The sequence below is a fragment of the Salvelinus alpinus genome, chromosome 2 (genome assembly GCF_045679555.1).
Source record: "Salvelinus alpinus chromosome 2, SLU_Salpinus.1, whole genome shotgun sequence".
NCBI lineage: Eukaryota > Metazoa > Chordata > Actinopteri > Salmoniformes > Salmonidae > Salvelinus > Salvelinus alpinus.
In genome coordinates this window covers 2,691,103-2,707,966 of record NC_092087.1, presented here as the reverse complement: position 1 = coordinate 2,707,966, position 16,864 = coordinate 2,691,103, and the positions used below count along the sequence as shown (strand labels likewise).

At 43.0% G+C, this 16,864-nt stretch overlaps 1 protein-coding gene across 2 annotated transcripts in view; it reads left to right on the top strand.

Annotated features, from left to right (window-relative positions):
• LOC139552821 (E3 ubiquitin-protein ligase makorin-2-like) overlaps positions 1-16,864 on the top strand; it is a 77,093-nt gene that overhangs the window by 53,034 nt on the left and 7,195 nt on the right. For both annotated transcript variants that reach the window (XM_071364885.1, XM_071364893.1), the window contains exon 7: positions 9,774-9,918. In XM_071364885.1, coding sequence (XP_071220986.1) covers positions 9,774-9,918 — 145 coding nt within the window. The remainder of the gene's footprint in view (positions 1-9,773; positions 9,919-16,864) is intronic.

The window sequence follows — 16,864 nt, the reverse complement described above, 5'->3', positions numbered from 1 at the left end:
TAATGCCAGCTAACCTCATAGTGGAACAACATAATGCCAGCTAACCTCATAGTAGAACAACATAACACCAGCTAACCTCATAGTAGAACATCATAATACCAGCTAACCTCATAGTGGAACAACATAATGCCAGCTAACCTCATAGTGGAACAACATAAAACCAGCTAACCTCATAGTGGAACAACATAATGCCAGCTAACCTCATAGTAGAACAACATAATGCCAGCTAACCTCATGGTGGAACAACATAATGCCAGCTAATCTCATAGTGGAACAACATAATACCAGCTAACCTCATAGTGGAACAACATAATACCAGCTAACCTCATAGTGGAACAACATAATGCCAGCTAACCTCATAGTAGAACAACATAATGCCAGCTAACCTCATAGTAGAACAACATAATGCCAGCTAACCTCATAGTGAAACAACTTAATGCCAGCTAACCTCATAGTAGAACAACATAATGCCAGCTAACCTCAGAACAACATAATGCCAGCTAACCTCATAGTGGAACAACTTAATGCCAGCTAACCTCATAGTAGAACAACATAATGCCAGCTAACCTCATGGTGGAACAACATAATGCCAGCTAATCTCATAGTGGAACAACATAATACCAGCTAACCTCATAGTGGAACAACATAATACCAGCTAACCTCATAGTAGAACAACATGATACCAGCTAACCTCATAGTGGAACAACATAATGCCAGCTAATCTCATAGTAGAACAACATAATGCCAGCTAACCTCAGAACAACATAATGCCAGCTAACCTCATAGTAGAACAACATAATGCCAGCTAACCTCATAGTGGAACAACATAATGCCAGCTAACCTCAGAACAACATAATACCAGCTAACCTCATAGTAGAACAACATAATGCCAGCTAACCTCATAGTGGAACAACATAATACCAGCTAACCTCATAGTGGAACAACATAATGCAAGCTAACCTCATAGTGGAACAACATAATGCCAGCTAACCTCATAGTAGAACAACATAATGCCAGCTAACCTCATAGTGGAACAACATAATGCCAGCTAACCTCATAGTGGAACAACATAATGCCAGCTAACCTCATAGTGGAACAACATAATGCAAGCTAACCTCATAGTGGAACAACATAATGCCAGCTAACCTCATAGTAGAACAACATAATGCCAGCTAACCTCATAGTGGAACAACATAATGCCAGCTAACCTCATAGTGGAACAACATAATGCCAGCTAACCTCATAGTGGAACAACATAATGCCAGCTAACCTCATAGTAGAACAACATAATGCCAGCTAACCTCATAGTGGAACAACATATTGCCAGCTAACCTCATTACATTTACATTTTAGTCATTTAGCAGACGCTCTTATCCAGAGCGACTTACAGTAGAGTGCATACATTTTATTACATTTTTTACATACTGAGACAAGGATATCCCTACCGGCCAAACCCTCCCTACCAGCCAAACCCTCCCTAACCCGGACGACGCTATGCCAATTGTGCGTCGCCCCACGGATCTCCCAGTTGCGGCCGGCTGCGACAGAGCCTGGGCGCAAACCCAGCCCAGCCTGGGCGCGAACCCAGAGACTCTGGTGGCGCAGCTAGCACTGCGATGCAGTGCCCTAGACCACTGCGCCACCCGGGAGATCTACGGGAACAACATAGTTGTTAGTGGAACAACATAATACCAGCTAACCTCATAGTGGAACAACATGATACCAGCTAACCTCATAGTAGAACAACATAATGCCAGCTAACCTCATAGTAGAACAACATAATGCCAGCTAACCTCATAGTAGAACAACATAATGCCAGCTAACCTCAGAACAACATAATACCAGCTAACCTCATAGTAGAACAACATGATACCAGCTAACCTCATCGTGGAACAACATAATGCCAGCTAACCTCATAGTAGAACAACATAATGCCAGCTAACCTCATAGTGGAACAACATAATGCCAGCTAACCTCATAGTAGAACAACATAATGCCAGCTAACCTCATGGTGGAACAACATAATGCCAGCTAATCTCATAGTGGAACAACATAATACCAGCTAACCTCATAGTGGAACAACATAATACCAGCTAACCTCATAGTGGAACAACATAATGCCAGCTAACCTCATAGTAGAACAACATAATGCCAGCTAACCTCATAGTAGAACAACATAATGCCAGCTAACCTCATAGTGAAACAACTTAATGCCAGCTAACCTCATAGTAGAACAACATAATGCCAGCTAACCTCAGAACAACATAATGCCAGCTAACCTCATAGTGGAACAACTTAATGCCAGCTAACCTCATAGTAGAACAACATAATGCCAGCTAACCTCATGGTGGAACAACATAATGCCAGCTAATCTCATAGTGGAACAACATAATACCAGCTAACCTCATAGTGGAACAACATAATACCAGCTAACCTCATAGTAGAACAACATGATACCAGCTAACCTCATAGTGGAACAACATAATGCCAGCTAATCTCATAGTAGAACAACATAATGCCAGCTAACCTCAGAACAACATAATGCCAGCTAACCTCATAGTAGAACAACATAATGCCAGCTAACCTCATAGTGGAACAACATAATGTCAGCTAACCTCAGAACAACATAATACCAGCTAACCTCATAGTAGAACAACATAATGCCAGCTAACCTCATAGTGGAACAACATAATACCAGCTAACCTCATAGTGGAACAACATAATGCAAGCTAACCTCATAGTGGAACAACATAATGCCAGCTAACCTCATAGTAGAACAACATAATGCCAGCTAACCTCATAGTGGAACAACATAATGCCAGCTAACCTCATAGTGGAACAACATAATGCCAGCTAACCTCATAGTGGAACAACATAATGCAAGCTAACCTCATAGTGGAACAACATAATGCCAGCTAACCTCATAGTAGAACAACATAATGCCAGCTAACCTCATAGTGGAACAACATAATGCCAGCTAACCTCATAGTGGAACAACATAATGCCAGCTAACCTCATAGTGGAACAACATAATGCCAGCTAACCTCATAGTAGAACAACATAATGCCAGCTAACCTCATAGTGGAACAACATATTGCCAGCTAACCTCATTACATTTACATTTTAGTCATTTAGCAGACGCTCTTATCCAGAGCGACTTACAGTAGAGTGCATACATTTTATTACATTTTTTACATACTGAGACAAGGATATCCCTACCGGCCAAACCCTCCCTACCAGCCAAACCCTCCCTAACCCGGACGACGCTATGCCAATTGTGCGTCGCCCCACGGATCTCCCGGTTGCGGCCGGCTGCGACAGAGCCTGGGCGCAAACCCAGCCCAGCCTGGGCGCGAACCCAGAGACTCTGGTGGCGCAGCTAGCACTGCGATGCAGTGCCCTAGACCACTGCGCCACCCGGGAGATCTACGGGAACAACATAGTTGTTAGTGGAACAACATAATACCAGCTAACCTCATAGTGGAACAACATGATACCAGCTAACCTCATAGTAGAACAACATAATGCCAGCTAACCTCATAGTAGAACAACATAATGCCAGCTAACCTCATAGTAGAACAACATAATGCCAGCTAACCTCAGAACAACATAATACCAGCTAACCTCATAGTAGAACAACATGATACCAGCTAACCTCATCGTGGAACAACATAATGCCAGCTAACTGTTCTCAGGAATGGATTACACTGGAGATAACTTTTTCTTTTTCGAAATTCCTGATTCTACCGGGATTATGTTGGAGAGGCTTCCATTATCGAACACCCTCTGTGTTTTTAGAAAAATAACTATTTATCCACATTATAGCAGGGGGTGTGAAGCCATAACACACAAGTTGCTTCTGCAGCAGACTATGATAGATAATGTCAAAAGCTGCACTGAAGTCTAACAAAACAGCCTCCACAATCATTTTATCATCAATTTCTCTCAGCCAGTCATCAGTCATTTGTGTAAGTGCTGTGCTTGTTGAATGTCCTTCCCTATAAGCATGCTGAAAGTCTGTTGTCACTTTGTTTACTGTGAAATAGCATTGTATCTGGTCAATCACCATTTTTCCCCCAGAAGTTTATTACGGGTTGTTAACAGGGTAATTGGTCAGCTATTTGAACCAGTAAAGGGGGCTTTACTATTCTTGGGTAGATGAATGACTTTAGCTTCCCTCCAGGCCTGAGGGCACACACGTTCTAGTAAGAAGATGTGGCAAATAGGAGTGGCAATATCGTCTGCTATTATCCTCAGTAATTTTCCATCCAGATTGTCAGACCCCAGTGGCTTGTCATTGTTGATAGACAACAATAATTATTTCACCTCTCCACACAGACTTTACAGAATTAAAAAGTACATTTCTTGTCTTTCATAATTTGGTCCGATATACTTGTATGTGTAGTGTCAGCGTTTGTTGCTGGCATGTCATCCTTAAGTTTGTTTATCTTGCCAATTGAAAAAGTCATTAAAGTAGTTTGCAATATCAGTGGGCTTTGTGATGAATGAACCATCTTTTCAACCGATCGCTGCCCGCACCCTCCCGCCCGACTAGCATCACTACTCTGGACGGTTCTGACTTAGAATATGTGGACAACTACAAATACCTAGGTGTCTGGCTAGACTGTAAACTCTCCTTCCAGACTCATATTAAATATCTCCAATCCAAAATGAAATCTAGAGTCGGCTTCCTATTTCGCAACAAAGCATCCTTCACTCATGCTGCCAAACATACCCTCGTGAAACTGACTATCCTACTGATCCTCGACTTCGGCCATGCCATTTACAAAATAGGTTCCAACACTCTACTCAGACTGCATCCAGTTTGCTATCACAGTGCCAATGCTATTCATTGACTACAGCTCAGCGTTCAACACTATAGTACCCTCACAGTTCATCACTAAGCTAAGGGTCCTGGGACTAAACACCTCCCTCTGCAACTGGTTCCTGGACTTCCGGACGGGCCGCCCCCCAGGTGGTGAGGGTAGGTAGCAACACATCTGCCATGCTGATCCTCAACACTGGAGCTCCCCAGGGGTGCGTGCTCAGTCCCCTCCTGTACTCCCTGTTCACCCATGACTGCATGGCCAGGCACAACTCCAACACCATCATTAAGTTTGCAGACGACACAACAGTGGTAGTGATCACCGACAACGATGAGACAGCCTATATAGGGAGGATCTGGCCGGGTGGTGCCAGAATAACAACCTATCCCTCAACGTAACCAAGACTAAGGAGATGATTGTGGACTACAGGAAAAGGAGGACTGCGTACGCCCCCATTCTCCAAGTCTTTGCTAGGTAATGCTCCGCCTTATCTCAGCTCACTGGTCACCATAACAACACCCACCCGTAGCACGCACTCCAGCAGGTATATCTCACTCCCCAAAGCCACACCTCCTTTGGCCGCCTTTCCTTCCAGTTCTCTGCTGCCAATGACTGGAACAAATTGCAAAAATCGCTGAAGTCTGTGACTTTTATCTCCATCACTAACTTTAAGCATCAGCTATCTGAGCAGCTAACCGATCGCTGCAGCTGTACACATCCCATCTGTAAATAGCCCATCCAATCTACCTACCTCATCCCCATATTGTTTTTATTTACTTTTCTGCTCTTTTGCACACCAGTATTTCTACTTGCCCATCATCTGCTCATCTATCACTTCAGTGTTAATTTGCTAAACTGTAATTACTTCGCTACCATGGCCTATTTATTGCCTTACCTCCTCACGCCATTTGCACACACTGCATATAGACTTTTTCTACCGTATTATTGGCTGTATGTTTGTTTACTCCATGTGTAACTCTGTGTTGTTGTTTGTGTCGCACTGCTTTACGTTAACTTGGCCAGGTCGCAGTTGTAAATGAGAACTTGTTCTCAACTAGCCTACCTGGTTAAATAAAGGTGAATATTTTTTTTCTAATTAATTCATTATGGAGCCGAGTTGGCTCTTTTCCCCCCCAAAATGTAATTTAAGGTGCCGCAAGGCTTTTTACTATCATTCTTTATATCATTTATCTTTATTTCATAGTGTAGTTTATTTTTATTTAGTTTAGTCAAATTATTTCTTAATTTGCAGTACACTTGCCAATCAGTTGGGCTGCCATACTTAATTGCTGTACCTTTTGCCTCATCCCTCTCAACCATACAATTGTTCAATTCCTCATTAATCCAAGGGACCTCTTATACACTATATTAGACCCAGCCTTTTGAACTTTGGTTTTCCTAGATATGGCTATTATATTGTGATCGCTACATCCTATGGATTTGGATACTGCTTTAATGCAAATTTCTGCAGCATTAGTAAAGTTGTGATCAATACATGCTGATGATTTAATTCCTGTGATGTTTGTAACTACCCTGGTAGGTTGACTGACAACCTGATCCATGTTGTAGGCACTGGTTACAGTTTGAGGTTTTTTCCTGAGTGGGCAGCTTGATGAAAGCCAGTCAATATTGAAATCACCCAGAAAATATACTTCTCTGTTGATATCACAGACATTATCAAGCATTTCACACATATTATCCAGATACTGACTGTTAACACTTGGTGGTCTATAGCAGCTTCCCACCAGAATGGGCTTTAGGTGAGGCAGATAAACCTGTAGCCATTTTACTTCAACAGTATTTAACATGAGATCGTCTCTAAACGTTACATGAATGTGGTACTGAATATAGACCGCAACAACGCTCTAGTTGGCATTTCTGTCTTTTCGGTAGATGTTATAACCATGTATTGCTGCCACTGTATCATCAAAGGTGTTATCTAAGTGAGTTTCAGAGATCAGAATATGAATGTCATCTGTGCTCAGCCGTCTCCTGTGCTCCCTGTTCACCCATGACTGCGTGGCCATGCACGCCTCCAACTCAATCATCAAGTTTGCAGACCACACAACAGTAGTAGGCTTGATTACCAACAACGACGAGACAGCCTACAGGGAGGAGGTGAGGGCCCTCGGAGTGTGGTGTCAGGAAAATAACCTCACACTCAACATCAACAAAACAAAGGAGATGATCGTGGACTTCAGGAAACAGCAGAGGGAGCACCCCCCTTATTGACGGGACAGCAGTGGAGAAGGTGGAAAGTTTTTTTTTTTTTTTTCCTCTGTGTACATATCATGGACAAATTGAAATGGTCCAACCACACAGAAATTTGGGGTGAAGAAGGCGCAGCAGCGCTTCTTTAACCTCCGGAGGCTGAAGAAATTTGGCTTGTCACCGAAATCCTTCACAAAATGTTATAGATGCACAATTGAGAGCATCCTGTTGGGCTGTATCACCGCCTGGTACGGCAACTGCACCTCCCACAACCACAGGGCTCTCCAGAGGTTGGTGTGGTCCGCCCAACACATCACCAGGGGCAAACTGTGATATACTGGCAACAAAAGTGAGTACACCCCTAAGTGAAAATGTCCAAATTGGGCCCAATTAGCCATTTTCCCTCCCTGGTGTCATGTGACTCGTTAGTGTTACAAGGTCTCAGGTGTGAATGGGGAGCAGGTGTGTTAAATTTGGTGTCATCGCTCTCACACTCCCTCATACTGACTGGTCACTGGAAGTTCAACGTGGCACCTCATGGCAAAGAACTCTCTGAGGATCTGAAAAAAAGAATTGTTGCTCTACATAAAGATGGCCTGGGCTATAAGAAGATTGCCAAGACCCTGAAACTGAGCTGCAGCACGGTGGCCAAGACCATACAGCGGTTTAACTGGACAGGTTCCACTCAGAACAGGCCTCGCCATGGTCGACCAAAGAAGTTGAGTGCACGTGCTCAGCGTCATATCCAGAGGTTGTCTTTGGGAAATAGACGTATGAGTGCTGCCAGCATTGCTGCAGAGGTTGAAGGGGTGGGGGGTCAGCCTGTCAGTGCTCAGACCATACGCCGTACACTGCATCAAATTGGTCTGCATGGCTGTCGTCCCAGAAGGAAGCCTCTTCTAAAGATGATGCACAAGAAAGCCCGCAAACAGTTTGCTGAAGACAAACAGACTAAGGACATGGATTACTGGAACCATGTCCTGTGGTCTGATGAGACCAAGATAAACTTATTTGGTTCAGATGGTGTCAAGCGTGTGTGGCGGCAACCAGGTGAGGAGTACAAAGACACGTGTGTCTTGCCTACAGTCAAGCATGGTGGTGGGAGTGTCATGGTCTGAGGCTGCATGAGTGCTGCCGGCACTGGGGAGCTACAGTTCATTGAGGGAACCATGAATGCCAACATGTACTGTGACATACTGAAGCAGAGCATGATCCCCTCCCTTCGGAGACTGGGTATACCACCTTCCGTTTGAGGATGCCCCACAGATGCTCAATAGGGTTTAGGTCTGGAGATATGCTTGGTCAGTCCATCACCTTTACCCTCAGCTTCTTTAGCAAGGCAGTGGTCGTCTTGGAGGTGTGTTTGGGGTCGTTATCATGTTGTCATGTTGGTATATCATGCAGTATACCAACATGATAACGACCCCAAACACACCTCCAAGATGACCACTGCCTTGCTAAAGAAGCTGAGGGTAAAGGTGATGGACTGACCAAGCATATCTCCAGACCTAAACCCTATTGAGCATCTGTGGGGCATCCTCAAACGGAAGGTGGAGGAGTGCAAGGTCTCTAACATCCACCAGCTCCGTGATGTCGTCATGGAGGAGTGGAAGAGGACTCCAGTGGCTACCTGTGACGCTCTGGTGAACTCCATGCCCAAGAGGGTTAATGCAGTGCTGGAAAAGGATGGTGGCCACACAAAATATTTACACTTTGGGCCCAATTTGGACATTTTCACTTAGGGGTGTACTCACTTTTGTTGCCAGCGGTTTAGACATTAATGGCTGTGTGTTGAGTTATTTTGAGGGGACAGCAAATTTACACTGTTATACAAGCTGTACACTCACTACTTTACATTGTAGCAAAGTGTCATTTCTTCAGTGTTGTCACATGAAAAGATATACTCAAATATTTACCAAAATGTGAGGGGTGTACTCACTTTTGTGATATACTGTATATACTGTATTCTATACTATTCTACTGTATCTTAGTCTATGCCACTCTGACATTGCTCATCCATTTATTTATATATTCTTATTCCATTCCTTACTTAGATTTGTGTGTATTAGGTATTTGTTGTGGAATTGTTAGATATTACTTGTTAGATATTACTGCACAGTCGGAACTAGAAGCACAAGCATTTCGCTACACTTACAATAACATCTGCTAACCATGTGTATGTGACCAATAACATTTTATTTCATTTTAATTTATTGACTTCATGGACCTGGGTTCTCAGGCTACATATGTTCATATGGGCTATTTTTAGCACTTTTCTGGGTTGCTTGACTGTTTTTAATGGTTTACTTGGAAGCTTTTCAGAGGTAGACTTACTCATTTTATTTACATTGGAGCTGATAGTGCAGGGTGAGCTGCATAAGGTGGTCTTCCTACTATTGCACACCGCCTCAGTGCTAACAGTAACTCTGGTTTATAGACTCATGATTACTGTTCCAATAGCTGTAGGATAAACAGAGGTATTCCGTGCAATTAGGGGCACATAAATTATGTTACTTACATTGTGTTTGCCAACGCCCCTAAGATCAGGTACATTTGATGCAGCCTTATGACGACTCATTGTCACAATGGGAGGGATTAACTGAGCTGGTCTTGGATCATTGAAAAGTAATTGTCTTCCTTCTGCGGTTAGCCATGTAAATACTTTGACCAGGATGCTGGTCCCTAACTCTAACCCAGTGTCCTGTTCTCTCCTGTCCTGTTGTCTTCCTTCTGCAGTAAGAAGGCGTGTAAATACTTTGACCAGGGTCGGGGAACCTGTCCGTTTGGAGGGAAGTGTTTCTACATGCATGCTTACCCCGACGGAACGCGAGCCGAGCCGGATAAACCCCGCAAGCAGCTGGGCTCTGAGGGGAACGTGAGGGTAAGACATTTCACTACTACTATCTCTCATTACTCATTACTCAATGACTCTGCTCTGATACTACTATCATTACTAAATGACTCTGCTCTGATACTACTGTCATTACTCAATGACTCTGCTCTGATTAGACATCACTACTACTATCATTACTAAATGACTGCTCTGATACTACTATCATTACTCAATGACTCTGCTCTGATTAGACATCACTACTACTATCATTACTAAATGACTCTGCTCTGATACTACTATCATTACTCAATGACTCTGCTCTGATTAGACATCACTACTACTATCATTACTAAATGACTCTGCTCTGATACTACTATCATTACTAAATGACTCTGCTCTGATTAGACATCACTACTACTATCATTACTAAATGACTCTGCTCTGATACTACTATCATTACTCAATGACTCTGCTCTGATACTACTATCATTACTAAATGACTCTGCTCTGATACTACTATCATTACTCAATGACTCTGCTCTGATACTACTATCATTACTAAATGACTCTGCTCTGATACTACTATCATTACTCAATGACTCTGCTCTGATACTACTATCATTACTCAATGACTCTGCTCTGATACTACTATCATTACTAAATGACTCTGCTCTGATACTACTATCATTACTCAATGACTCTGCTCTGATACTACTATCATTACTCAATGACTCTGCTCTGACAACACTATCACCACTCGGTTCGATACTGAGACCAAAACAGTTGCGTTTGTGACTGTTTTTCTTTGGCAGTGCGACACAGTTTTAATTGGTCGCAAGGGTGCCAGTGAAAAAAATTGACCTGGTCATGTTCGTTTTTGGTTCACAATTAGCATTTTTTATTATCATGATTTATTCAAACAGTAATGTTTAATTGACCAATAAGCTGAAGAGGTAACAACGGCATGGGAATGCCCCTTTCTGTGTGTGTGTGTGTGTGTGTGTGTGTGTGTGTGTGTGTGTGTGTGTGTGTGTGTGTGTGTGTGTGTGTGTGTGTGTGTGTGTGTGTGTGTGTGTGTGTGTGTGTGTGTGTGTGTGTGTGTGTGTGTGTGTGTGTGTGTGTGTGTGTGCAGTGTGTGTAGGGCCTATATGTCTACCACTGTGTAGCTGCTAGCAATGCTAATGATAGCCCAACAGTCTTTGAGTAGAAGGAAAGGCAATTTAAAAGGTAACTACAAAGTAGCAGATGCCTACCTGGCAGAATCATGATTATTTGCATCAATCGAGTGGCCATTTGTTTTGAAAACTCAATCACAAGTGCACTACAGACATACTGTCCATAAGCTCATCTTCCCCTAAAGTACATTTGAATTAAATCGCTAAAATTATGTAGCGGAATTATCAGACTCCTGTCTACACAGACATAAATGTAATAATTAAGAATAGGCTACTATACCATGATTTGGTCACAGAGAATCATTAGCTTCTTTAAAAGGAATAAGCTATGGATTGTTTTAAATTGCATTGCCTACAGTCAGAAGGGCCCACAATTTGTTAAGTAGCGTTGGTCAGTAAAGAGGCCCCGCCAGGCATTTCGCAATATTTCATCATAGTTTGGAAAGCAAATAGCTATTACTGTAAAGAATGAGAAACACTGTCTTTTGCAGTTATTCAAATTCTAGACTTAATTGACTGAACAGTATAGCCTGTCTTATTGGCTATACAGCAGAGAGCATTATCCTTATCCCCAGTGAGTGCACATATTCACTCTTTATCATTGTTGGGTCAGTACCACTTAAATGTGTGTTTGGACATAAAGTATATTAGAATTGCATGATTTGGAAAGTATTCAGACCCATTTACATAATATTCAGTCCCTTTAGTCAGTACTTTGTTGAAGCACCTTTGGCAGCAATTACAGCCTTGAGTCTTCTTGGGTATGACGCTACAAGCTTGGCACACCTGTATTTGGGGAGTTTCTCCCATTCTTCTCTGCAGATCCTCTCAAACTCTGTCAGGTTGGATGGGGAGTGTCGCTACCCAGCTAATTTCAGGTCTCTCCAGAGATGTTCACGTCTGGTCTCTGGCTGGATCACTCAAGGACATTCAGAGACTTGTCCCGAAGCCACAATCTTGGATTCATCAGACCAGAGAATCTTGTTTGTCATGGTCTGAGAGTCCTTTAGGTGCCTTTTGGCAAACTCCAACTGGGATGTTATGTGCCTTTTACTGAGGAGTGTCTTCCGTATGGCCACTCGACCATAAAGACCTGATTGGTGGAGTGCCGCAGAGATGGTTGTCCTTCTGGAAGGTTCTTCCATCTCCACAGAGGAACTCTGGAGCTCTGTCATTGTGACCATCGGGTTCTTGGTCATCTCCCTGAGCAAGGCCCTTCTCCCCCGATCGCTCAGTTTGGCCGGTCGGCCAGCTATAGGACTTGTCTTGGAGGTTCCAAATTTCTTCCATTTAAGAATGATTGAAGTCACTGTGTTCTAGGGGACCTTCAATGCTGCAAAAAAATGTAGTACCTTTCCCCAGATCTGTGCCTCGACACAATCCTTTCTCGTAGCTCTACGGACAATTCCGTTGACCTCATGGCTTGGTTTTTGCTCTGACATGCACTGTGTCATGACTCTCCTGTGAGGATCCAAAGGATCAGGTTACAGTGTATCAGCTCTACAGAACTCTCTCTCCCACAGAGGGGGGAGATGGATTGGGATGGCAGTTTTATGACACCTCACGCCCATTGTAAATTGTAAGGCAGTAGATGATTCCTTTGTGCTCTAGCATGGGAGACTGGAATGTCTTTGTGCCTTTTATGTAGAGTGTACAGCCCAAAACTACCACATCAAACAATGGACACGGGGACACTATATTTCATCCTTTTGAATGCTGGTAATGATAAGAGATGGAATGTGAAATTAATTTTGTGATGCCATTAAAAGTTAAATGAAGACGTTGTGACAAACATTAACTTGAAGAGTTTTCATAATGTTTACATACTTTACGTTGTGTAGAAAATATCCAGATTAAAGAGTGTTTTTGTGACGATGTGACTGTGATTTTAGTTGTCTATCAGATCATAGTAAATTGTGATACCTTGCCTCGTAACTAGCTATGCCCCAGGGAACCCAGAGAGCCTGCCAGCAAGACGGAAACACCTCTTTCTACCCGAGGGTATAAAGCATTTTAGTTAAGAATTAGCATACCAGACTAGGATGACCATGCGCTGCACCCGAGGTCTGTAATTAGTCACGACCCTAAAACGCAACACGAGGTTGAAGACAAATAATACCTCTTAACAATCAATGCTACTGTTAAGTACTGTATCTACAAAGGTGAATTTAAGCAGGGCCATCTGGCTATTCTCTTCAAGTCATTGTTTGTCTACTCTGCTCTCATCCCCACGCTGGGATCAGCTACATGGCTGATTAGCCGTCCTCAGAAGACCACTCTTCCAGAACAAGGAAACAGACAACTAAGGGAAAGGACACTGTGACATCTTGTGGACAATCAGTCACTTACACCTGAGAACGAAGGAGACGGCCATCCAAAGAACAAGGCCTACGTCGAATCTCTCTCACTAAGCGGAACTTGGCCCACGAAGGCCTGGACCCAACAGAGATAACCAACGGAGACTTTCAACACGTAAATACATGCATTACACTTCTTACCCATAAGAGCGGCAGTTCGGGGCAAGGTATTAGGGATAAACTAAGCGTTGTTTACAAATGTATCCAAGTGTTATTTCTTTCTCACTCTCTTTCTCTTTAAATCTCCATCTTGTGTAACACGTGTCGTATTGTGTTGATCCGCTAGGGACTTGTTGTCATCGTATTAAGTTTCTAATCAATAACCTATACCGTGTATGTGTATCTTTATGTTATCATTTAGCTTGTTAGTAAATAAATAATCAAATCAATTTGTGTGGTACGAAATGATCAATGAGACCCGGGTTTGTGCAGATTTACGGAGTCAGTGACATTCAGAATGAGACTGATATGAGGAAATGATTGATTGATGACTGGTATGATATTAATATGTTCTTGAGTTAATTCGGGAAACGGTAACTCATTAAACAAACTTTTCCAGTGGTGCCCCAGATTCCTAATGATTGAATTGTTACATGAATCATTTAATCGGGTAATAATTAAACATTAGGTAATTATTTGATGAATATCATGTCATCACATTAATGATAGTCTTTTAACTGTGGAACCTTATATAGACAGGTGTGTGCCTTTCCAAATCAAAACCAATCAATTGAATTTACCACAAGTTGTAGAAACATCTCAAGGATGATCAATGGAAACAAGATGCACCTGAGCTAAATTTCATGTCTCATAGCAAAGGGTCTGAATACTTATCTAAATAAGGTATTTTTTTTATTTTTAATAAATTTGAATTCATTTCTTTTTATATATATTTTATTTTATTTTTTATTTTATTTTATTTTTTATCCCATTTTCTCCCCAATTTTCGTGGTATCCAATCGCTAGTAATTACTATCTTGTCTCATCGCTACAACTCCCGTACGGGCTCGGGAGAGACGAAGGTTGAAAGCCATGCGTCCTCCGAAGCACAACCCAACCAAGCCGCACTGCTTCTTAACACAGCGCGCCTCCAACCCGGAAGCCAGCCGCACCAATGTGTCGGAGGAAACACTGTGTACCTGGCCCCCTTGGTTAGCGCGCACTGCGCCCGGCCCGCCACAGGAGTCGCTGGAGCGCGATGAGACAAGGATATCCCTACCGGCCAAACCCTCCCTAACCCGGACGACGCTATGCCAATTGTGCGTCGCCCCACGGACCTCCTGGTCGCGGCCGGCTGCGACAGAGCCTGGGCGCGAACCCAGAGACTCTGGTGGCGCAGCTAGCACTGCGATGCAGTGCCCTAGACCACTGCGCCACCCGGGGTGAATTCATTTCTAAGCCTGTTTTCGCTTTTTCATTATGGGTTATTGTGTGTAGATTGATGAGGGGGGACAACATATTTTAGAATAAGACGTAACAACATGTGGTAAAAGGGAAGTGGTCTGAATAGTTTCTGAATGCACTGTACCTGATATAGCCTAGGACTACTCTACGCCACTACCTACTCAGCCAACAGTGAGTTATATTATTAGGCTCAATTAGGACTATCCAATCTAATTATCACATTAGTAATTGTAGGCTTTCTTAGTCTGCAAATCTGATGATAGATGCATGGAATGCTTTATTATAAAGGTGCAATTTTATGGGTTAGTGTTAATGACTGCTCTGATAAGACTATCACCACTATTTTTTATTTATTTAACTAGGCAAGTCAGTTAAGAACAAATTCTTATTTACAATGACTGCCTACCGGGGAACAGTGGGTTAACTGCCTTGTTCAGGGGCAGAACGACAGATTTTTACCTTGTCAGTTCGGGGCTTCGATCCAATAACATTTCGGTTACTGGCCCAACGCTCTAACCACTAGGTCATTACTCCGAGATGGTGCCAATGTTAACACAATGTATACAACACTACCAGGATGCTAATCCCAAAATGGCGCTCAATCCCAAAATGGCACCGACAGAGGGCTGCCTTGCTTCTAGTCCTTAGTCCTTAGGAAACTTTGCATTATTTTGTTTATTTATGTATTATTTCTTACATTGTTAGCCCATAAATCTTAAGTGTTAATACATACAGCCGTGTGAAAAACTATTGGAAATCAGAGTAACGACAACTTAACCAGGAATATGACTTTCCCGAAGCGGATCCTTTGTCCGAACCACCCAGGGCATTTGCACTGATTCCAGAGGCTGACCCAAAACAACGCCACCAGAGAAGAGGTAGAGGGAGCAGTCTTCAGGTCAGACTTCGGAGGCGCGCACACCACCCACCGCTTCCGAGTATATTACTCGCTAATGTCCAGTCTCTAAATAACAAGGTAGACGAAATTAGGGCAAGGCTTGCATTCCAGAGAGACATCGGGGATTGTAACTTCCTCTGATTCACGGAAACATGGCTCTCTCGGGATATACTATCGGAGTCGGTACAGCCACCTGGATTTTTTGTTAGTCATGCCGACAGGAATAAACATCTCTCCAGGAAGAAGGGCAGGTTGTATGTTTCATGATTAACAACTCATGGTGTAATTGCAACAACATACAGGAACTCAAGTCCTTCCGCTCACCCGACCTAGAATTCCTCACAATCAAATACCAACCGTATTATCTCCCAAGAGAATTCTCCTCGGTTATTGTCGCAGTCGTGTATATCCACCCTCAAGCCAATACCACGACGGCCTTCAAGGAACTTCACTGGACTTTATGCAAACTAGAAACCATATATCCTGAGGCTGCATTTATTGTAGCTGGGAATTTTAACAAAGCAAATTTGAGAACAAGACTACCTAAATTCTATCAGCGTACTGACTGTAGCACTCACGCCGGTAAAACACCGGATCACTGCTGCTCTAACTTCTGCGATGCATACAAGGCCCTCCTCCGCCATCCTTTCGGGCAAAACTGGCCACAACTGCATTTTGCTCCTCCCTTCCTATAGCCAGAAACTCAAGCAGGATGTACCCGTGCTAAGGACTATTCAACGCTGGTCTGACCAATCGGAATCCACGCTTCAAGATTGTTTTGATCACACGGACTGGGACATGTTCCGGGTAGCCTCGGAGAATAATATCGACGTATACGCTGATTCGGTGAGGGAGTTTATAAGGAAGTGTATAAGAGATGTTGTACCCACTGTGACTATTAAAACCTACCCTAACCAAAAACTATGGATATATGGTGGCATTCGTGCAAAACTGAAAGTGCAAACCACAGCATTTAACCATGGAATGATGACTGGGAATATGGTTGAATACAAACAGTGTAGTTATTCTCTCCGCAAGGCAATCAAACAAACTAAATGTTAGTATAGAGACAAGTGGAGTCGCAATTCACCGGCTCAGACACGAGATGTATGTGGCAAGGTCTACAGACAGACTACAAAAGGAAAACCAGCCACGTCACG